The following is a 23,084-nucleotide window of genomic DNA, read 5'->3' on the forward strand; positions in this document are numbered from 1 at the left end:
TCCTGCTGACTCCATTAACTTTATGTTCTCTGCTCTGCAGGTGTCCGGAGCATGCACAGCACGGACATCCAGTGGTCGGCCATCTTGAGCTGGGGTTACGCAGACAACATATTGAGGCTGAAGAGCAAGCAGAGCGAACCACCTATCAACTTCATTCAGTGTTCGCAACTTCACCAGGTAAACACCAGTTAAACTCTCAAGCTCAAAAAAATAACAGAGCACCTGTTAGTGAAAGGAATTACTGGTCTCCCGTCAGTGTTACGCAACTCTACCCTCGGATCGACCAATAAGCTGTCGTTTCCTCCGTCTCTCGCTCTCCTCCAGGTGACCAGCTGCGCCTGGGTGCCCGATGGCTGCCAGCTATTTACAGGCAGCAAGTGTGGAGTCATCACCGCCTACAGCAACCGCTTCACCAGCACCACGGTGGGTTTCCATGGCGACGTCCCCCTCTAACCTTCCGCCTCCACATCAACACCCAATCCACCCACCCACCTCCCATTACCCCTCCCCACCCTACCCCTCTTTCACCGTGCTCTAAACGCTCAGCTTCATTAGTCACATCACAGTTACCCTTGAAACACATTTCCAGCGAGCCTACAAGTGGGATTAGAGGTCCGGGAGTTCAGTCATCAGAGAGGCTTTCAGACTTTCATCGGTCCCCACCAATAGGCATCTACATTTCCTCTTTTCTCTGCCTCTGAAGGGGTGTTTCAGTAGCAATTGATTTGTGCTGTTCAGAAAATCCTGTTGGAGATTCATTAATGGAGTTTTTTAGGAAACGGTAAAAACCGAGATACCTCATCTTTGCTTACCTTGACTACTGTACATTTACATGTACACTAATAGTCCACTGTTATTCTGATGGGTCATGTAAAAAGCATATCCTGTTTGGATATTTTCCAATTAAGACTTGTGGGATATGCCGATATTATTCAGGTTTTAGGATCATTCTTTGCGTCTCGATCATGTTTTTTACGGCAGTTTGCGACACACGGCTTCTTGCCTGTTTACAGCCAGTTCTGTGCATTGCACACATGGATGTATAAAGAGAACTGGATACAGCATTGTAGGTGGGCACCCGTTCATTCCTATGAGAGTTGCTCAGTGGTGCATGAAGCCAAAATGGCTCGACTATGGAGTGATAAAGTACCCGGATCATCCGGCGATCTTCCACATCCATTTGGCTCATAGTGCAGGTGCAGTAGCGTTTTCTTTAACTCCGCCTCCCAGCCCACGGTCCAGCCTCGGTCTGGGGATCATTCACATGAACAGAAGAAGGGAAATAACTCTGGATTCGGCTATTAGTGCATTTTACAACTTTAAGGACCTAATGATTTAAAAAAGGGCTATTCAAGTGTTCATACTGGGAAGTTGATTTACCTAAAAAAAAATTATCTGCCTAGTTACAGACGTTTCTTTCCCAACGTGAGTCTATGGGAAAAAGTATTTTTGGGCCCAATGGCATCACTTGACGGACTTGGAAGTTGTAGTACCAACGTTTGGCCACTAAGAAATGTTGCTTCGTAGGTTTCTGGATATGTGCAAAAGGAGGTGGCTGAAGGAATGAAAGAGGAAGAAGTCTGCCACCAGTAATGTTAAACGGAGTATGCACGACTACATGTAAACGGAAATATTAGTGGAATATTCGTTATTATACCTCCGCGCCGGTCTTTTTCAGTATAAGGACAAAAACTATTACTAATATTTTGTGTATGTAAACGTAGTCATTGAGTCACATACAACTATTCAGATCTGTATGTCCTCTGTTCTCTAACATGTGTCTTTCCACAGCCGTCAGAGATGGAGGTGGAATCTCAGGTTCACCTGTACGGACACACCGGTGAAGTCACCAGCCTGTTTGTCTGCAAACCGTACAGCATCCTCATCAGTGTCAGCACAGATGGCACCTGCATCCTCTGGGACCTCAACAGGTCAGTGTGTTTGTGAGACAGGGCTGTCCCCAATACCATTTCTTCAATAGCAATAAACAGTGAATTTTCAAAAGCTTCGGTCGGCGGACTGTCGTGCACACGCAGGACCGGCGTGACCGGAGGAGTGCTTCAATCTAGGGTTGCATGATTTTGAAAAAATATCAAATTGTAATTATTTTTATGATTTGTGATATTATAAGGAATGATAATTCTTACATCATTATTCTCATTTTCATTGAAAATCATATCGAAATGATTATGGTGTGATTTTTGTTGGGATATTTACCAAACAAAGATGTTTTGTTAAGTCTGTAGAAATATGATGTGTAGGCCAGGACATCTCTGCAGCACCACAATATTTAATTTAAGATGGTATTTTGACACACATTTCACATTTAACAAATATTGCAATTTCCTCCTCATCTTGTGATTTGAAAAATGCAGTAGGCCATATCGCAATTTTGATCAAATTTCGTAAAAATTTGCAAAATAAATACGAATATCCGAATCCAAAAATTGAAAACCGAATACCTACCCAATGAACGAATAACCTAATAGTCGAATAATAAGAAGCTAAGAAGAAAAATCTTTAATAATTTCTTTTCCATGTCTTTTTATGCGTGATGACAAATCTAAAGTAAAGTGCTGCTCTGTGTTTCTTCAGACTCTGTTATGTACAAAGCCTGACAGGCCACAAAAGCCCAGTGACTGCAGTGTCCGCCAGCGAGACCACGGGGGACATCGCAACAGTTTGTGACTCAGGTGAAGACCGCTCCGCTCCACTCCGCTCAACTCTGCTCTGCGTCCTCTCAGACTTTATCACATCACTTATCCAGACTGACACAATGTTGAGTTATGACACATGATTTCTGTGTATCCAGTGGGCGGAGGAAGCGACCTGCGTCTGTGGACGGTGAACGGTGACCTGATCGGTCACGTCCACTGCAGAGAGATCATCTGCTCCGTGGCGTTCTCCAACCAGCCGGAGGGCGTGTCTGTTAATGTCATCGCCGGGGGGCTGGAGAACGGCGTCGTCAGGTGAGCAGGAACTATTTTTTTTTTCACGTTCATGTGCTTCTTTTCTTCTCAGGACTCTGTATTAGTAACACTTTTTTATGTCTGAAATATGTTCAGGTTGTGGAGCACCTGGGATTTAAAACCAGTGAGAGAGATCACCTTTTCCAAGTCGAGCAAACCCATCATCAGGTATCTTATCAGCGCTTCAACTAGGGCTGCAGCTAACTTTATTATTATCATTGTCGATTAATCTGGTGTAATTCTGAGGTGAATACTGATGATAATGTCCTCTCCTGCGTGCTTCAGCCTGACGTACTCGTGTGACGGCCACCACCTCTACACCGCCAACAGCGAGGGCACGGTGATGGCGTGGTGTCGGCGGGACCAGCAGCGCATGAAGCTGCCCATGTTCTACTCCTTCCTGAGCAGCTACGCCGCAGGCTGACTGTGTGTCTGATGTTTACTACTGTCCTGTTCTCAGCAAGAGGAGCCCCCCCCCTCTTCCTCCTCCTCCTCTTCCTCCTCCTCCTCTCTGCACTGACAGGGAGGAGGACGCATCAGCATGGCCTCAACCTCCCTGAACCCTCCATAACTTTAAACTAAAGCCATCCCCAGCTGAGCAAACTCTACCCAGCATCAAGAAATGATCATGAAAATAGCATTATATGAATATAAATATATATTTATAAACATACTGAAGTGGAATGTTGGGGGGTAATGGATGAAGATATGGCCGCGGCTGCAACAGACACTTTATATACAAAATGCATTTCTGAGAGTGTGTTTGGTTTGTTGAGTCTTTTTGTCATTTTTGTTTCTTGCTGTCGAGGTTTTGTTGTGCAGAGATCTTTGCCTGATGTTGATTTTTTTGCTGTTTCCTGGTAAGCTGCTATCGTCTGGCCGAAGCCGGACCCAAAGTGTGAAGAACCCCGTCTCTCACGTCGGCGGATCTCCCGCAGCGCGTCGTCTGATAGATTGCTGCCGGAGCTCGGCCAGCGTCTCCTGCTGACGCTGCAGCAGCTAGGAGGGAGGGGAGCCCCTCCTTGCGTCTGTCACCGGGAGACGTCCCGCTCTGTGGGAGTGAGACGCCGCTCTGCTGGGCTGTCTGCTCCACTCAAGTCTGAACACTAGAGTCACGGCCCTGCATCACTTTGTATCTGCGCTCAGTGGAGGGACGGGGGCGACGTCGGAATGAGTCGTTCCTTGTGTTGCCTGTTTTTCTGTCCTACTTTTGCATGCTAGAATGATGCTGACTGTATGTATGTGGATGAGACATTTGCTGTCATGATACTCCTTTGTGAAGGCCTGCCTCAGTTGAACCTGTCTTTTTGCAATGAGAAATGTTTGTTTATTTATTAGAAGCGCCACGGAGGCTCATCTTTCCTTCTCTTGTTTTTTACAGACTTGCTTCTCAAATGCACTAAAAACCTTTTCACTACTTAACATAATTTGCTGAAATTCTGAGAAAGCAATTAACAAAACAGCCTGAAGCTGAAGGAGGAATCTCCTGAATGCCACCTCGCTGATCTACAAGGCGTGCTTTAGTACCTGCGCAGCATTACAAGAAGGGTGTAGTAGGAGGGAGGGCATGGTGAAGAGCATCATGTCCAGCAGACTGAGGTTAAAGCAGTTAGCGTCTCCTGCACTGATGAGGTTTACAGCTTATTTCAGAATCTTAAACACTACACTAATCAGTTCAGCAAACCACCGACCAAACATTTCTTTCCTTTACCCACCCATGGGTCCATGCAGCTATTTTTTACATTCCCACTTAACCTACAGCACTTTCAGTTGTCTGTTAGTATGTGTGAAATGGTAGTGAAAGCACTTTTTTTATCAGCTACCATTTGATTCAAGAACCGTGGTCTTAACATGAAATGAGCTTTGATTTAACTCCACTAATAAATCTAATCAAGAAAGCAATATCAGACACGCAATAGATCATTTTTGTTTAACTCAGATGTGAAAGAAAAGTTGTTTTTGCCTTTGTGTCGACTGCAGCGAGCCCTCTGTGATGAAAACTGATGTCTTAAAATTCACACTTGGGTGTTTGACTTGTTTACAAGAAAGGGAATATTTCTTCTTATATCATGACGTCATTCCTTTATTGGTGTTATTTGTTTTTTTTCTTTCTTCTCAGCCCCTCTGGACCTTCGTTGTGTGCAGCATCAGGCCTGCACAAGACATGATGTTACTGTGTTTGTTTACTGTGTTTCATGCTTGCATGTGTACATACATTTCCTCCTTGAAATTTCTAAAAGTGCATGAGAACCACAAGTTTTTCTTTTCTCTCGAACATCCACATTTGAGATTGTACGAATGTTTTTCCCTCCTTTTTTGAGAAAGTGGCAGAAAGACGAGAAGAAGAAATCGTGATAATGGGTGTTTTTTTTGTGCTTTCTGACACAGAAGGAAATATATTTTTTCTGTTGATAACTTAAGCTATGCATAATTTAAGATCATTGTCATTTAATTGACCTCTCTGGGCTGGTTTGGCATCATGGACTGATTCTCAAAGGACATGTTTCTTTTTTGTTTGTATATATGTGTGTATGTATGTATGTATGTATGTATGGACAAACCAAGTGATGAGTATATTATAAATATATAAATATATATAAATATTTGAAGAAATATGATTACATCTTGTGTCCATTTGTGTGGTGCGTTCAGGGGGCATCTAAAGCGAGAAGCACAAATTAGATTAAAGGGGACATATTATGTTCATTTTCAGGTTCATACTTGTACTTTGGGTTTCTACTAGAACATGTTTACATACTTTAATGTTTTAAAAAAAACTTTATTTTCCTCATACTGTCTGCTTGAATACACCTGTATTTACCCTCCGTCTGAAACGCTCCGTTTTAGTACATCTCAATGGAATTGCAAAGGAATGGCAACAGAATTGCGTTGCTAGGCAACAGCTTCATTCGCATACACTGCAACAGACTAGGACACATTTAGAATATTTATGTTTAAAATCTTGAAATGGTCTAAATATTGTAGATTTGTGACATCACATATGGACAGAAATCCTGACAGCTTGTTTCAAAAGCTCAGTTTCTGAATATGGGCCGTGTATGTTTCTCTTTGGACTAAGTTTTTCATTACTTTCACAGTAATTGTATACAACTTAAAGGTCCCATATTGTAAAAAGTGACATTTTCATGTCTTTTATATTATAAAGCAGGGTTAAGTGCTTTATAAATATTGTTAAACTATCAAAGCGCTCAATATACGGAGAAATACGCACAGCCCGTATTCAGAAATTGTGCGTTTGAAACAAGCCGTTAGGATTTCTGTCTATTTGTGATGTCATGAATATACAATATTTAGACCATTACACGGTTTTAAACGTAAACATTCTAAATGTGTCCCAGTTTATTTCCTGTTGCAGTGTAAGTAAATAACATCAGCTGACAGGAAGTTAACATGGACCCAAACTGTTGCCTAGGAACGCAATTCCATTGCAATTCCATTGAAATGCTCTAAAAACGGAGCGTTTTAGACAGAGGGTAAATACAGCTATATTCAGGCAGACAGTATGAGGAAAATAATGTGTTTTGTGAACATTACAGCATGTAAACATGTTCTAGTAGAAACATAAAATACAAGTATGAACCTGAAAATGAGCAGGATATGGGACCTTTAAGCAAAAAATATTTGATTATGATTCAAATAGATGGATTTTTAATCTGGATGCAAAGAGTTGTGTTGTTGTGGATGAGGCCCAGCAGTTATAATAAGAGGGGGGGACCCAGTGATGTCAAAATGATGCAAAAATGAAATAGGGAAGCCTGCAGATCTCAGGTGTCTTCTGCAGCAATAAAGCAAATTAGAAAAGCAGCAGATCCTAATTGGACTAATAGGCTGCCTCGGTGCGTTTAGGGCCAGTTGGAAGAGCAGAAACGCATCTTGTCTTGTTGCTGCTGCAGCTCCTGGTCCTCCTGCAGCTCCTGGTCCTCTGATCGAGTGCTCCCAGCTCCACAGCCTGTATCTGATCGTCATACAGAGGTTTCCCCCCCTGCTGCATGCGTAACATCTCTCCAAGTCCAGCCGTGTGGTTGCTCACCAAGACCTCACCGCCTGGATCTCATCTTCCTACACGGAATACGCACGACTCACTCACACTGAGCGAAAACCGCTGAGGCGAAATTAAAAACGCCAGGATTTTACCTCCTCGGGTTCAGTCCACAACCGAAACGAGGCTGGGATTTCCTCTTATCATTTGATATTTGACCGATCCTCTTTTTTTTTTTGTGTGTGTTGGGTGGAGTCAACCCGGAATTCTCCAAATTGGAAAACCATTGGCACATTTCAGGTAGGTTGTCGGCTGGTATAGCCCTACATTAATCTGCTCCATAGTCGAGCAATGCAGCGAGGCATCATTTCATGTCATTTCTTTCATGCATTTTGTTTTTCTCATGATGTATGTGTGTGTGGTTTTGCTGCTCTTTATAAGCAGGGCCGCAGCGCGCACGGCGTGTGTCCACAATTTTAATTCCCTTTAGAAATAAGAGTCGCTCATGTTTGACAGATCTGCATCAACAATTAGCCTCGTTACAGGCGGATAAAACAATGCAGACCTTAAAGTCAAAGACCTAAAATGATGCAGCCGTGTGAGCTTCATCAAGAAGGGAAACCTATACATGGATAAAAGGCCTGATAGCTTCCCTACGAGGCTGTGATGATTAAAAGCTATAAATTGGCTTTAGAAGCCATGAAGGGTGGGATTGGAAAATGAATTCACCGTCTGCATGCATCCCCCCTTTTTTTTACAAAAACATCAGCTTCACATCTGTTTAAATACATTGATGCGATGAAATGAAATAAATGAGCATGATGCAAAAAAAAAAAAAACGTTGATTCAACAGCAACCCCACCTTATAGTGAAATGCTTCATATTTGCATGCACATTAATATAAAACACAGCTGTGGTCAGGTGTGTCTCTGTGCTGTGGCTGCCAAACTGGGACATTTCAGTGAGTGAGGGGGTCAAGAAGGGGCCTAAAAATGAGAGCAAGATTTAGTACATTGATAGATGCACAGAAAGGGCTGATTGCAATGGAGCATATTAAATACACTGCACTTGCATTGATGCACATTGTGGAGAAAGTTGAGAGGATGAAGGTGGACAGTAAGAGGAAGGAAAGTTGCAGGTTAGATTCAGGTCCAAGAGCTGATAATTCAAAGAAAATGATGCAACATAGACCATCAAAATGTGTCCTGAAGTGCCCTTCAACAAATAAGAACAACTTGACCACAAAAAAGGCAAAAATAATCATGCATGAGCACTGACTGTAAAATGACAAACTGCTGTCCAGCTGCTGCCCTTTAAGCTCTTTTCTTCAGATAAAATGGAGCTTGGCTGCTGTAAAACAGAGTCCCTCCAGACAAAATGGGTCCTTTAAATAAAAAGGTTGTGGCAGAGAATGGCTGCTCCAAAGGGGGGTAGAGACATGGCCGGGGGGGGATGCTGCTTTGTGGATTTAATGTGATGTTCATTGACTCCATGTGTCCCCCTTTTGTGTCTGTGTTTGGCGTCACAGGAGCACCATGAAGGACGGTATCGCCAACAACAGCACGGCCAGCATCTCCCAAGCCAGGAAAGCTGTAGAGCAGCTGAAGATGGAGGCCTGCATGGATAGGATAAAGGTACAGCTCTTTCTTATTTTTACCTTTCTTCTTTACCAAATATGCAATGTGTGGATTTGTAAATGGGCTATCTGAAGTGTACATTATTCTAAAATACTGTATCAGCTATTGTAATTGTTGGAAGCTTTGTGTTTTGCCATTTTATGCAGCTACAAGGTCTATATATTAATATGATTAATGTGAAAACTTACACTGATTTAGACACCTTGAGTGTTTAGAGGGGTACAATATGAGTGACAGTCTTCAGCTCCCAGCAAACATTTTCATTTTTATTGATGTAAAGTCTGAACAAAACACCAAAAATAAATGCTTAGAATTACAACGTTATACTTGCTACTCACGCCTTAATATTTGCACACAATTGAATGAAAGTAATCATTTATTTGGCTGAAACACTGAAGCTATTGTTGTCCAAAGCACACATCAGTGAGCCTCACTGTTGCTGACAGGTTCCTTCATCACGATGAACCCTGTAGTTTATTTTGACTCAGTGACCTGCTGCCATATCTACTTACTAGTGCACCAAATGTGTGTTCATCCGCGGCTCAAATTAGTCCCCTATTAATGCACCGTTCAGTCCTGTTTCAGTAACATTTGATCAAAACTATAGTGCCCGGCTGTTTTGGGAAATTACTGAGCTACTACGACTTCTGTATTTTGCAAAAATGAAAGCATATATGTGTGGCTTTTTTGTTGGAACAAATGGGCTCAGGGGCTCAGAGTCACAGAGAGGCTGGTCGGGCCGATACGTTTTCGGTTTTGGTCATTTTAATGGGATTTGTTGACAATAATAATCTATTAGCAGAAATAGAATATATAAATTTCATACCTATGTTTTTCATTAGTGTCTAATCACCTGATAAAAAATAGAGTTGTGTTTTTGTTACTTTACAATGAGCCGTTTATATCTACATAGGGAGCGGGTCCTCATCACAGAGTCCGCGTTGTTGCACCGCCATGTTTCTACAGTAGCTCAGAACAGACAAACCAAACACTGTTAACTTTTCCTGCTTGGACTGGAGTCGATAACATTACTCGCTCCCGCCGCCGCCGCTCTCTCTCTCTCTCTCTCTTGCTTTACCCCTCACTTCCAACATACACACACACTCTAAGCACTGGCTCTGCTCCAAATGACCTACCCACACTTACAACTGACTCTAGCGAGGACCATTCACGTTTTTGCGTCGGCCACCATGCTCTATACATATACTGTACATAAGAAGTGTACGTAGTCACCGTGACATCACCCGTTGGTTTGTGGACTGCCATTTTGAAGCCTCAAGTTCGGCATTTTAGCTGTCGCCATCTGGTCTTTTTGCTACCAGACGTGAGAGGGTGGAGCTAAGTACAATCGAACGCTGAATAAGCAGAATTTTTAGGTGACCAAAATGTTAATATTAACTTTCATGAACTGAAAACACATTGTTAAAGGGTTAAAGTTGTAAGACGAAAACACGGACAACACCCAGACCAGACAACGCCGTGGTAGAGACCTGTCAATCACAAGGTAGCCACGCCCTAAAGCATCCCCTGCTTTATGAGCTATCTGACTCTAAATGGGACCAGAATTTACTAAATGAACATCATGCTGTATTGAAGAAGACTTGAAACTACCGATTGAGACCATAAAGTCATGTTTAAAATGTTTACTGAGGTAATAAATCAAGTGAGAAGTAGGCTCATTAAGCACTGGTTCTGCTCCAAATGACCTACGCTACTCTTACAACAATTGACTCTAGAGAGGGTCATTCACGGTTTGGCGTCGGCCACCGTAGCTCTCCAGCACACTTGGCACACGGGAGAGGCTTCAGTTGGTTGCAATATCCCCACCTCCAAGCTGGATACTACCAGATCCTACACACTGGACCTTTATCAGGGAAAATGTCGAAAGGACCAAGTCAGGTTTTTTGCCATGTCTTAGCCATCCCCTCCTCTGTGACAAACCAGCCTACACATGCTGCCATCTTGACATTTAAACCATCCAAACACAACAACTAGCCTTGCTCTGTCCAAGGGTAACAAAATCTGCCTTTAAGCTCACGTAATATATCATTATATCTGATTTGGCTGGAATGTCAGCTTCTGGCCAAGAAATAATCCTGCAAACAAACCCCTGAAAAAAACCGGATTATTTCTAAACTTCAGTTTTTGTACAAACTAAACAAAGAGGATATCACACTATGCATTAGTGGGCTTTAGAGGTGTTGGAAGGTGAATCGCCTTCAGACTCCGTCAGGCTAGCTGTTTCCCCTTGTTTACAGTCTTTATGCTAAGCTAATCTAACCGGCTGCTCTCTCCAGTGACATATTCACTGAAACGTGAGACACTATTGTGCACTAGTTGCCATCTCAGTGCATTATGAATGCATTAACCCATATTTTAGATGAGCTGATATAGTAGCAGTAAACCATCATCATCATCGTGTATCTGTCCATTGAGTCTCTGTTTCTTAAAGGCGTGCTCCACCGATTTAGCCCTGCACTAAGATAACAATGTCGGACAGTTTTTCTAAAAAAGGATCAAAATCGATGCAGCATAATCAGAGATATAATCTTTCATAATTCACACATTTGTCTTCCTTGTCAAAACCTTGAGCCTACATTACCCACAATGCAACTTGGTTGCCGACAGTTCAGACAGAGATTCAGGTGTGTTGTGTTGGTCTCAATCGCTAGTTTCAAGTCTTCTTCAATACAGCATGATGTTCATTTAGTAAATCATGGTCCCATTTAGAGTCAAATAAACCATAAAGCAGAGTATGCTTTAGGGCGTGGCTACCTTGTGATTGACAGGTCACTACCACGGTGTTGTCTGGTCTGGGAGTTGTCCTTGTTCTTGTCTTACAGCTTTAACCCTTTCACAGTGTGTTTTCAGTTCATGAAAGTTGATATTCACATTTTTGGTCGCCTAAAAATGTCTGATTCAGCATTTGTTTGTACTTAGCTCCACCCTCTTATGCCAATTCTGGTTGCAAAAACCAAGATGGCAATGGTCAAAATGCCGAACACAAGGCTTCAAAACGGCAGTCCACAAACCAATGGGTGGCGTCACGCCGACTGCGTCCACTACAGTCTTTGGTAGCAACTAATGTAGCCTTGAGCCTCGAGCAGAATTGAGAAGCGGGCTACAGAAGTCTGATCAGCTCCCTTTTTTTCAAACTCCACAACCCCAGATTTTTTGGCTGGACCACAGATTGACTGAGTGATGAAGTTACACTATTGGTCGGCCTAGTGTTGGAGTTTCCTCATTGGCTGTTGCTCTTTCAAAATGAGAAGGCGGAAAACAATCCTTTATGCAAATGAGCCCGTCTAGCGCGACGCGTCCGGCTCACGAAACTTGGACCAAGCTGTCAAACTAGGCGATCTTGTTCTAACATGTAACGAGATTCAGCAGTGGCACAGCCTATTTCTCACTTAAACTGTTTTTAGAAGTAGATTTTGGTGGATTGTTAAGATGGAAATAACAGAAAGTTGTTTCCTGTTTTGAAACGACAAGCAGAAAACCAGGGGCCAATCAGGTGCATTCCACAATAGTGTACGTCACCGCTTGAACGGTCGGTTGAGTGGAGGAGCGCCTCAAGTGACGCTGACTCAAGTGACATCCCTTGAAGCCATTTATCAGACTTTATGCAGCTGGAGCCCCAAAAGTCTTTTTTACAATTTTTAAACATATATAAACATTCATAATTGACCATAATTAGTTGTTCCCGTAATTTATTCCAACAGCCGACTGCGAGATGACAACAAAATTAATGTTTTTCAGCTTAGTTTAGTGCAACTTCTTCTGACAGACGTCACATGAAGCTTCAGTTCACCTAGAAAGCACCAGCATCACCACCTCTCTGTCAGAGTGAATCCACTGTGCACAGCTGGGAGACCCGAGTAGCACCAACGTGGTAACTGTGAGGGATGAGCCCAGAGGCATGCTGGGCTTCGGTGATTGTTGACCACATCTGACATTAGTTTTCTACCAATGTGGGTCAACTTCTCTGAGTGTGATCATTGAGATTGTCTTTGGTTAGCGCTTTCTCATGCAGGCTTCTTCTCATCTTACATTGCCTGTGTTTGATTTCGGGAGGTGTGCTGCAGGCTTGTGAGCATAAGGAAGTTCAAATTCCCAGTCGCAACAAAGAAAATGTGCACTTTTAAATTTATTCGCTTGTTCTATACATAGACTAAGAAGTAGATGTAGTCACCGTGACGTCACCCATTGGTTTGTGGACTGACGTTTTGAAGCCTCAATTCGGCATTTTGTCCGTCGCCATCTTGGTTTCTTGCTACCAGAAGTGAGAGGATGGAGCTAAGTACAATCGAACACTGAATAAGCTGAATTTTTAGGCGACCAAAATGTTAACTTTTTATGAACTGAAAACACACTGTGAAAGGGTTAAGGTTGTAAGACGAAAACACGGACAACACCCAGACCAGACAACGCCGTGGTGGCGACCTGTCAATCACAAAGTAGCCACGCCCTAAATCATCCACTGCATTATGGTCTACTTGACTCTAAATGGGACCATAATTTACTAAATGAACATCATGCTGTATTGAAGAGGACTTAAACTAGTGATTGAGACCATAAACTCATGTTTACAATGTTTACTGAGGTAATAAATCAAGTGAGAAGTAGGCTCATTTTCTCATAGACTTCTATACAATCACACTTCTTTATGCAACCAGAGGAGTCACCCCCTGCTGGCTATTAGAAAGAATGCAAGTTTAAGACACACCTCATTGGCTTCACTTTTCAGACCCCGCGGTTGCCCACTGGTTCTATATAATAATCATATTCCTGATAACCTCCTGCAGCCCCACCAGACTTTTATTGTGAAGCAGTTCAGGCCTCATAAAGAGTCCTTATCAAACAACACATGGTTAAATATTGACCACTTTTCAGCCGTTTATACTCCTTATGGTTGAGGTCAGTCACCATGCTTTAAAATGTAATTTTATTTTCACTGTAAATAGAGATTTCTATCTCCCATTCATTAGATTGAACAAGTCCTAGAAGTCTTTGTTTTTACTGCACGATGTTTTCACCCCACTAAATGGCTATTTTACATGGCTATGTGTCTGACGTGTGAAGGGGATTCGCAACGCTGTTCATGAACGTCTTCTTGTGCAACCTAAAAGGCCGTGTCATCATCTCATTCGGTATGCTACTCATGTGCTCAGGGAATGATTGCCCCACAGCCCCGAGGCTGTTCGCTCAGCATTATAGCCGGGGCCTGGAAACCTGCCATACACCATCATCCCTACTCAGCACAACAAAGGCTGCTTACAAGAAAACCTCCTCAAACAAAGTGATTATCCCCAACGTGTAATCAGGGTTTGGAAGATGTTATCAGGAAGACCTCTAATTTAACCTACAAGTTGACTTTTAGTCTGTTTTCAGATATTTACATATTTTTTTGAATGAGAAGAGCTGGATTTAAAGGGCCAGTGTGATCTATTGTTAGAAAGGAATATGATATCCATTATTATGTTTTCATTGGTCTATAATCACCTGAAACTAAGAATTGTTGTATTTTCGTTAGAATGAGCCCTTCATATCTACGTAGGGAGCGGGAATTTAGTACGCCATGTTGTACCGCCATGTTTCTACAGCACAGAACAAATCAAACACTGGCTTTAGAGAGAGCCTTTCACATTTTTACGTTTGAAGTGACAGCTTGAATTTGGTGGTGGGAGGTTACCTTGCACGGCAGCTGGATTCTCGCAATGTCATGATGTGATCACGCGAGCATCACATGATCACATGAAAAGTAATGCGTTTGGTCCGTGAGCTGGCTTGCCGGACACAATCAGCATCCTGTGAGGAGCTACGAGCGTGGTTTAGGCGTGTAGAGGCGACTGTGTTGTTCTAAATAACAATGCTCGTAGATGCTGCAATAGCATCAGTTACATCAGAACTGGAGAGTATTTCTTCATTGAAAGAAGAGCAAGGAACGGCACTGAAGGCTTTTCTGGATGGAAAAGATGTTTTCGCTCTTCTCCCGACTGGCTTCGGCAAGAGTTTGATTGTTCATCCAATCACCTACCCAGTATTTTTTTTTAAAGTGCCTTTTCCAAACAGTTTCCAATGACGGCTTCTCAGACGGTTCTGTGTAACAAACCATCTGACAGGGTCAGGTTAGGTGGGAGGGGTGAGGATGACATCACCGCCAGATGCCATAAAATCCTACACACTGGTCCTTTAATATACTGTCAATCAAATATAAGTGTCAGTCAAGAAGTCATGTTTTCATTGATTTTCATTCTTTTTTTTAATATTTTTTTTATAAAATAGAATATATATTTTTTGTGGATACGGAAATTTGCAAGAGAAATATAAATTATCGTAAACATTAAACATGCAAGGGGGTAGAAGGGTAAAATCCCCTTTTTTTCAGCCCAAAGCAGTAAATCGAGTGTAAACCACATTAATATTGCCATTAAATTGTTAATCAAGATATGAATCTTGAAGCCTCAATGTGTTCAGTTGTATTTTTTTATGATTTAATGGTAATGTTATAGCAACAATCCGTGACATTATTATATTAGTACTATTTTCTTTCAGTTTCAACAGAATGGAAATAATCCACATGTTCTTATCCCAACTCATCACATACTGGCGCTTTGTCAGACCCGTCGGCATCACTTTTCAGTCGCAGTAAACACGTGCTTATTGCTGCAAATTAAACAAAACACTTGCTTAGGCTGGGCTTAAAACTACTACGTTTGTAGAGTGAAAATGTGACTTGACGTTGTGAACACGGGACACAAATGAACAGCTGATTGTAAAGTGAACATGAACAGCGGTCTCCTCCCCTCCCGCCTGCCCGGTGTGTCTCTCTGGCTGTTTAAACTACGTCACCACAGCACTTTCCCTGAGCGTTTAATATTGATATGGATGGGTTTACATTGTAGTTAATGGAAAGCCTGTTGTATCTCATACCGGCACTAAAGGTGCGTCCTGGGGCGGTATCACACGGCGACGGCCGTGACAAAGCGTCAGTGTTTGACGCCCTGGGAATGAGAACGGGCTGTAATAATGAGGTTGATTTTTGTGCTGCTTGTGATTCTTCTCGGGCAGACTTTAGACACTGAAACACAGTACAGTGCTGCTGCTCTGGTGTGAATTTGACGTAACTGTCATGCATGAATGCATAAGAATATTAAGGAATTTGGAAATTTTTTACACCAATTTTATCAGACTGACCAGCTTTAATACTGGATTTTGTTGTCAGTTGTTATTACATTTACACATTATGTTCAGGCCTCCATCATCATACCAAAAGGACCAGAAATATGTGCTTTCCATTTCCACTTAGTTTGGAGTAAGAAGAATAAACGTAGCGTAACAATTAGTGGTGTTGCCATCATGATTTATAAAAGAAAGAACAGAATATTAACTTATGTCACAGCAAGAAAAATGGCACCAGCATCCACCGTAACAAAGTGGTGGTTGAATCGTTCTTTAAGTTGTAAACCGTTTATTAGCGTGCATAATAACTTGCTGTCATGTCTAAAATAGTGTGCAAGGTAAACTAAGTCATTTAAAGTGCTGCTGAAGGGTAAATGGTAAAACGTGTAAAATGATGTTCTGTTAAATGAGTCACTTAGTGTCTGAATAGATTTGACTCGTCAGTTTTATTGTCACCTTCGCATTTTATGGAAAAAGACACGTCAGACTTGAATGTAAATGAATCTTAAATGTCACATCTGATTGCTCGGCTCCATAGTGGATCTAACAAATATTTAAGCTTTCTGAATAATTGAGTTCTGCAGTCTCATTTGCTGCATCTTTATTATGTGAAAACCTTTTAGCAACCAAAACAAAGCTGTGTTAGTTTTTACAAGAAGACATACAGCCTCGTTTCTTTGCTTGACACACAGGCACATTTGTGTTTAATCAGGCCGTAACTTCTCATCTCTATAGAAAAAAACATGTGTGACATTAGTAAAGTTTGCTTTTCAGCCAACTATGAGGACATTTATATGAAATAACTGCCAATATTTGGGTTCACATACAGTTTTACTCTTTGTATCAGTGCTTGCATTTCTCAACAAATTATCAGCTATAATAATGTTCCAAGAAAAACTTAATGAATGCATTAAGGAGGAAAAACGTTTCCACTGATTAAGACAGCAGGCCACATTAGGCCATAGGCGATTATAAATATTATATTAAGTTATTTATATAACATTTTTGCTAATTCAAAAGTGAAAAAATAACTTATGTCCTCAGATGAGAGTTGGTGTGTCCCTCTAAGGAATAACTTTTGATCAGCATGATTTCACATCTGTATTATTTTCTGAGCAGCAGCAGTTGGATGATTGAAAAGTAGGCAGCTGTTTGTGCTTTAATAACCACTTGGCACATCAGATGTGGAGATCCAAATCACTCTTTATTAACGGCCTCAAAATAAAAGAGCCACTGAAGTTGAAGGTGGCGCTAAATGAAAGCAGAGAAAAGTACAAAGAAAGAGGAGGAAACAGACAGTTGGCCACGTTTGGCGATCCCTTAAATTTAATTAAGGGATCTGATCTTAAGGGATACTGAGTGTGTATCAGTGACAACTAGAGGAGTCTCCGTGCTGCTGATTGAGGGATCACCACATCCTCATTAATTGCTCAATCAGCCAAAGGAATGTGATCTGTGCTAATTAGAAGGACTCTCCTTCCATCATGGGGCTGCAGTGTAATTACAGTCAGTCTGGGCCTAATGACACACGCCGTGCAATACCACTTCTTGTCCTGTGGGGCTCCCGTTCTCTGCAGAAAGCCTGGCTGCAGTTTCATGATACTATAATTATTGCATTTACTTTGATTATGAGAATAATTAAGCTGTTTAGTTGCATTGCAAGGGACGGCTTTGTTAATGTTCCCACTTTGTGCAGACCCTCCGATTAGTGCCTGAATTAGGTCAAATAGAGACAGACATTTAAAATAAATACGCAGCTAATATAATTTACCGTTTAATATATATTGTGTCCACACCGCTGTTTGTGTCCCGTGCGTCACATTACAATCAGCTGTTTCTTTGTGTCCCGTGTTCACAACGTTCAGTGTCGTTCTCCCTGTACAAACGTAGTCATTTTAAGCCCAACCATGTTGTTTTTCCTTAAACCTAACCCAGTGGTTTTATAACCTGAACCTAAGCATATGTTTTTGTTTACTTCACAACATTACACACATTCACTGCGACCGAAAAGAGTGACGCCGAGGGATCTGACAAAGTAGACAGTAGTCAGTATATGAGGAGTTGGGATGAGAACGCGTTGATGCACTGTTGTGTATCTCCGAGCTGCTTGCCAATGTGGACTCTTAATCTTGTTTCTGACTTACTGGTACAGCATGAGGTACCTCAGTGGTTCTCAAAGTTTTTGCTTTATGTGACCCCTTAAAATGAAGCAATGGCCTTCTCAGAATGATTCATTTGAAGGATTTCTAGATGCCCTGTAGAGCTGAAAGTATCCCGTGTCCCGAATCCTATAGGTAGAGAACCACTGAGGTAAAGATACAGCAAGTAAACCTGAAGGGATTTTGCTTCTAAGATATAAGAAAAAATACATTTAATTTCTGGTTGTTTGTTTTTAAATAGCTGTCTATTTTGACATGGGAAGGTATCGAACAAGTTGACAGGATGAGGCCGCATGTGATAGTCTATATTTTCTATATTTTTCTTATCATCAAATTCCATAAAAAGACCAAAACCAAAACCAAGTATTTCATGTGTACCTCAACCTTTTCTCCCTCCATTGTTGTAAAAACACTATTAAAAACACATCAATGGGCCAAGTTGTTGCACCAGACCAAATGTGTATTAATCCACGGCTGAAAATAGTCCCCGACAAATGCACTGTTTACCCCTGTTTGAGTAACATTTGTTATAAACTACAGTGCCCAGCTGTTTTAGGAAATTTCGGAGCCTTTTGTGTGAAACATTTCTGGGGATCTATTAGCAGAAAAGGAATATAATATTCATAACAATGTTTTCATTAATGTCTAATCACCTGAAACTAAGAATCATTGTGTTTTTATTAGCTTGGAATGAGCCCTTCATATCTACATAAGGAGTGGGTCCTCTTCATGGAGTCCACCATGTTTCTACAGTAGCCCAGAACGAACAAACCAAACACTGGCTCTAGAGAGAGCCTTTCACGTTTTTACGTTACCTGAAGGTCACCATAGTTCTCCGACACGCTTGTGAAACTGCGGTAACGTGAGCCGCAGAGTGCAAAACCGTTGTACCGCCAGCCGCCGTCTGACTTCTCCTATAGTAGTGTTATTACGGTAAGGATTGTCTCTGAGCGAGGTGGTGCATTAACACAGTTTTGCACTCTGTGTCTCATATTACCAAAGGCTTGGAAAGGGAGGAGTGAGCGGAGGGGTACTAAGTTGGTTGCAATCTGCGACCACACAACTAGATGCTGCCAAATCCTACACACTGTCCCTTTTAAAAAGTGGAATTATATATATTTTAGAGCCGATTATGTCTACAGTAATAACAAATGGGCTTGCAGCTGCGTGCCACAGCATAGGGAAGTCAGAAAGAATTGAGAGACTAACACATTGTTGGTTATGGTCTTTTCATGGGATTTATTCACAATAAGAATACATTTAGAATAACACCAGCCTTCTTGTTCCTTTTTAAACTACTGAAATCTCGACTGAACAACCCCTTTAGACTGGTTGAGACTGTAAAAATAATACTGTAATAATCATGTTGAAGGCTGATAGGCATGATGGATTTTGTGCATTGTATTCTCTTGTGAGAGCAGCAGTGGGTGAGGTGAAATGGCAGACAGGAGATCAGATGGCTCTGTCCTCCACGTAGATCCCTGAGCCCTCGCCGTCCCTCTGATGCAGCTGCTCCTCTGCTCTCCATTTGGCCTCCCCCTCCCGTAACCTCCCACTCGGCTCCCGAGTAGAAACCTACATTCACATGCAGTCTGGCCGTACTGTAAAATGTATAGTCACTGTTTGACTTTGAGAAATACACTGCACAACTTTTCGCCTTGAGGCAGAAAGTGTGTTGATAGTCCCACCCTCCTTTTCCCTCTTTGGTCATGGTCCCGCCTTAACACCTGTCAGTCATCTCGATGAGCTGCTGCCTTTTATTGCCTGAGGCTGAGGTAACCGGCATCCGTGCAGTCGCCACAGACGCTGACGAATCATGAACTACATGCAATGTCAAAGAAAAAAGAGCCATGCAACATTCATCCAGATTGTGGACTTGTCTCATCTGGTGCAAGTTTAGTTTCAAAAACATTTTCCTAAAGAATGAACACACATTGAGTTGCAGACCAGTGTGAGCTTCAGTACAAGGCTACCAAAATTAAACCACAAAACACAAGAAGAGTTCTCTGGTCCTTCATGCTTTACTCACCTCACAATATTCACCTATACAATACTACTTTCAAAGGACACTAATTTCTTTAACGCATTAATGCAACTTGCGATTTTTACCTTGTAGTGGGCTCAGTTTAGAGTGAAAATACTGGCATCATATAAAACTAGAAAATCTAAGGAATCCATTGGTACCAACCATGTCATACTAGCTTGTCATGAAGGAAGTTAAACAACACTCCAAACGTACACTAAATTTTGGCGAGGAAAAACTGGCATGGCCATTTTCAAAGGGGTCCCTTGACCTCTGACCTCAAGATATGTGAATGAAAATGGGTTCTATGGGTACCCACGAGTCTCACCTTTACAGACATGCCCACTTTATGATAATCACATGCAGTTTGGGGCAAGTCATAGTCAAGACAGCACACTGACACACTGACAGCTGTTGTTGCCTGTTGGGCTGCAGTTTACCATGTTATGATTTGAGCATATTTTTTATGCTAAATGCAGAACCTGTGAGGGTTTCTGGACAATATTTGTCATTGTTTTGTGTTGTTAATTGATTTCCAATAATACATATATACATACATTTGCATAAAGCAAGTATATTTGATAAGAGCATTAAATACTTGATAAATCTGCATTTAAGATACATCTTGAACGGATAAAATATGCAATTAATCCCGATTAACCATGGACAATCATGCGATTAATCACGATTAAATATTTTAATTGAAATCTGATCTTGTGACAGCCCTACTGTGATCCTTTAGTAGACATACATCTTAATAGTTATTATATAATAGTCAGATTTAAACTGATCACTTATGCCTGTCCTTTTCCTTCGTCTCAACATTTCAGGTCTCCAAAGCGGCTGCGGACCTGATGGCGTACTGCGACGCCCACATACGTGAGGACCCCCTCATCATGCCCGTCCCCGCCTCCGAGAACCCATTCCGGGAGAAGAAGTTCTTCTGCACCATCCTCTGATGAGCTGCCAGTAGAGCTGTATGGGTGCAGGCACGACGTTGCCTGTCTTCTCTGTCTTCACCACACCTGAAGCTACTGGCCATAGGCGTTGAGTTGAGTTTTGCCAGGTGGACACTCTGTTGTTGGTCAGCTCTGTCCTGGTGGCTGAAGGTTTTGGGGGAGTCAGCTACCAAACTGGCAACCCAGTGAGCGTACCATGTCTTGTTAAATAGGTTTGTTATTGCTTTGTTATTAGAGAACAGCCTTGCTCAGTGCTTAATGAGATGAGAGATGTTTCTTTTCTTTTATTGTGCTAGATCTTAACATGCCTCAGGAAACAGAAATTTGCCCAGTGTCTACGACTTTTTTAAACATTTATTTCCCTTTATCTGAATAAAAAAGCATTAATCTTTGTATTATCTTGAACAGTTAGTTTTTTATTGCTTTCAATTTGACACTTCCCTCACTAGTGGTTTTTCTTTCAATTTGCCTCCAGAGTCACAAACAATTAACCCGCTCGTTTTTAGTGCTGCAGTATACAGTCAGATTCAGATTAGGGCCCAGAAACAGAAACCTTATCTCACATAGTAAATTGTTTGTTTGTGCCAACTACCGTGGTAATAAGAAGGAGGTGGCTGCACATCAGTTCTGCTGCAAATAAATAAATAGACTCTCTATTTATCGAAAGGTGCAGAGCTAATGTTTCAACAGCGAGATGAGTTCTTCGGGGTTATCACTGTGCAAACAACCCTTAGGTCAAAAATTATTTATGAATCTGCCACCTCCTTCCCAGGCCCGCTCTCTAATGCATTCTACCTTTGCTGCTCTGTTTGATTTATATACTTCGTCCACTTCAAATCAGAGACACTATCGGTTAATCCTGCAGCCCCTGACTGGAATATTCTTACGAGTCGCAGGACGTCTTTTCTTTTTATTTCCTTAACGGTCTCATTTGTTTTCTGGGCATGTTTCCTGAGCCTGATTCTTTTTGCCTGTCCTAGAGTGAATGGCAAGGCCTTTGACATTAATGCCAAACCAGAGGCCTGCATGTTCCTCCGCTCCTTTTTGACTACCCCCTCTGTTTCCGAGGGACCGTCAGTCTTTTAGAGTGTACAGTATGTTACAGTGCCAATTTCTGTGAGAGCAGTGTGATCTTCACACTGTGCTCCCACAGCCTTTTTTCCGTTTTGTTTGTTTTTGGGAAGAAAAAGCACACTGTCGAAACATTTCCTTTACATGGTAGTTGAATAGCATTTGCTAATTTTTACGATGAATTGTTATGATCGTTATTAATATTGTTATTATCAGTAGTATTATTGAATATTTGTTGCACAGCACTGACAGCTACATGACGTGTAGTGCTACTAAGCTTGTATGATACTTAGGGAAAAAAAACATTTATAAATCATGCAATTATTGATACTATCTGAGTATTTTTTAAAAATAATGGTAAGGGTCGGTTTACATAATATGATCCCTTCGGTGGTTCAGGCTTTTTGCATCATCGTTTCTGTAAAATTAAAAAGAAATTTCCTCTTGGTACTTGAACAGCCATCGCATTAGGAATCAAACTGTCACAAACTATTGGACTCAAATTGTTTTCAGGATAATTATTCTTTTTATTTCCTAAATAAAAAAAGCTGAGACTGACCTCCTGGCGCTCCCACTGACCTCATCTCAAGGATGGTGCCAAATATGAAACAAGAAATATAACGGCTAGAGATGAATATTGCATGGATTTATTTCTATCTATAACAGAGAGAACTATTATGATATGAAATATTGCCTCTTCGTTGACTTTCTGGGTGCTACCCTGCACATAATAATCTCATTGGAGTCCGGATATGTCGACAATGTGCAGCTGTATTCATGAATGGTATTATCGTTTTGGTAAAAAAAAAAAATAGCATTTAAATAGCAGGCTTTGTAAATCCTTTGATGGATCAAATGAATTAAAGGAAAACGACAACCCCAATGTGCCGTGTCTTCAATATCTCTGCCTCGTGTCTCTCACTGAGCTACAGTCTGATCACACTGATGACATAAAAGGCCACTGCAAACCGTTCAGGGTCTCACAGATGAACATGATATTCTGGTGTGTAGTGGAGACCTCCTGTGGCTGAGCTGAACCATAGGCCATCTGGATGCACTGTGTTCATGCGCCATGGCATTTTTT

General features: G+C 41.6%; 2 protein-coding genes across 2 annotated transcripts in view; both read left to right on the plus strand.

Moving 5' to 3' along the window:
* The window catches only part of lyst (lysosomal trafficking regulator), a 75,837-nt gene extending 70,247 nt beyond the window's left edge, over positions 1–5,590 (plus strand). Inside the window, 7 exon segments of the mRNA XM_037781698.1 lie at positions 41–177; positions 325–423; positions 1,792–1,931; positions 2,596–2,693; positions 2,813–2,969; positions 3,066–3,137; positions 3,255–5,590. Coding sequence (XP_037637626.1) covers positions 41–177; positions 325–423; positions 1,792–1,931; positions 2,596–2,693; positions 2,813–2,969; positions 3,066–3,137; positions 3,255–3,393 — 842 coding nt within the window. The 3' untranslated portion in view covers positions 3,394–5,590.
* A 1,170-nt stretch (positions 5,591–6,760) lies between these two features.
* LOC119496150 (guanine nucleotide-binding protein G(I)/G(S)/G(O) subunit gamma-4) lies at positions 6,761–22,883 on the plus strand. The gene is made up of 3 exons (XM_037783261.1): positions 6,761–7,269; positions 8,498–8,603; positions 20,801–22,883. Exons 2-3 carry the CDS (start codon positions 8,505–8,507, stop codon positions 20,927–20,929), a joined length of 228 nt encoding a protein of 75 aa, XP_037639189.1. The 5' UTR covers positions 6,761–7,269; positions 8,498–8,504; the 3' UTR covers positions 20,930–22,883.
* Positions 22,884–23,084: the final 201 nt, after the last annotated feature.

This window comes from Sebastes umbrosus, chromosome 10 (assembly GCF_015220745.1).
Source record: "Sebastes umbrosus isolate fSebUmb1 chromosome 10, fSebUmb1.pri, whole genome shotgun sequence".
Taxonomy (NCBI): Eukaryota; Metazoa; Chordata; class Actinopteri; order Perciformes; family Sebastidae; genus Sebastes; species Sebastes umbrosus.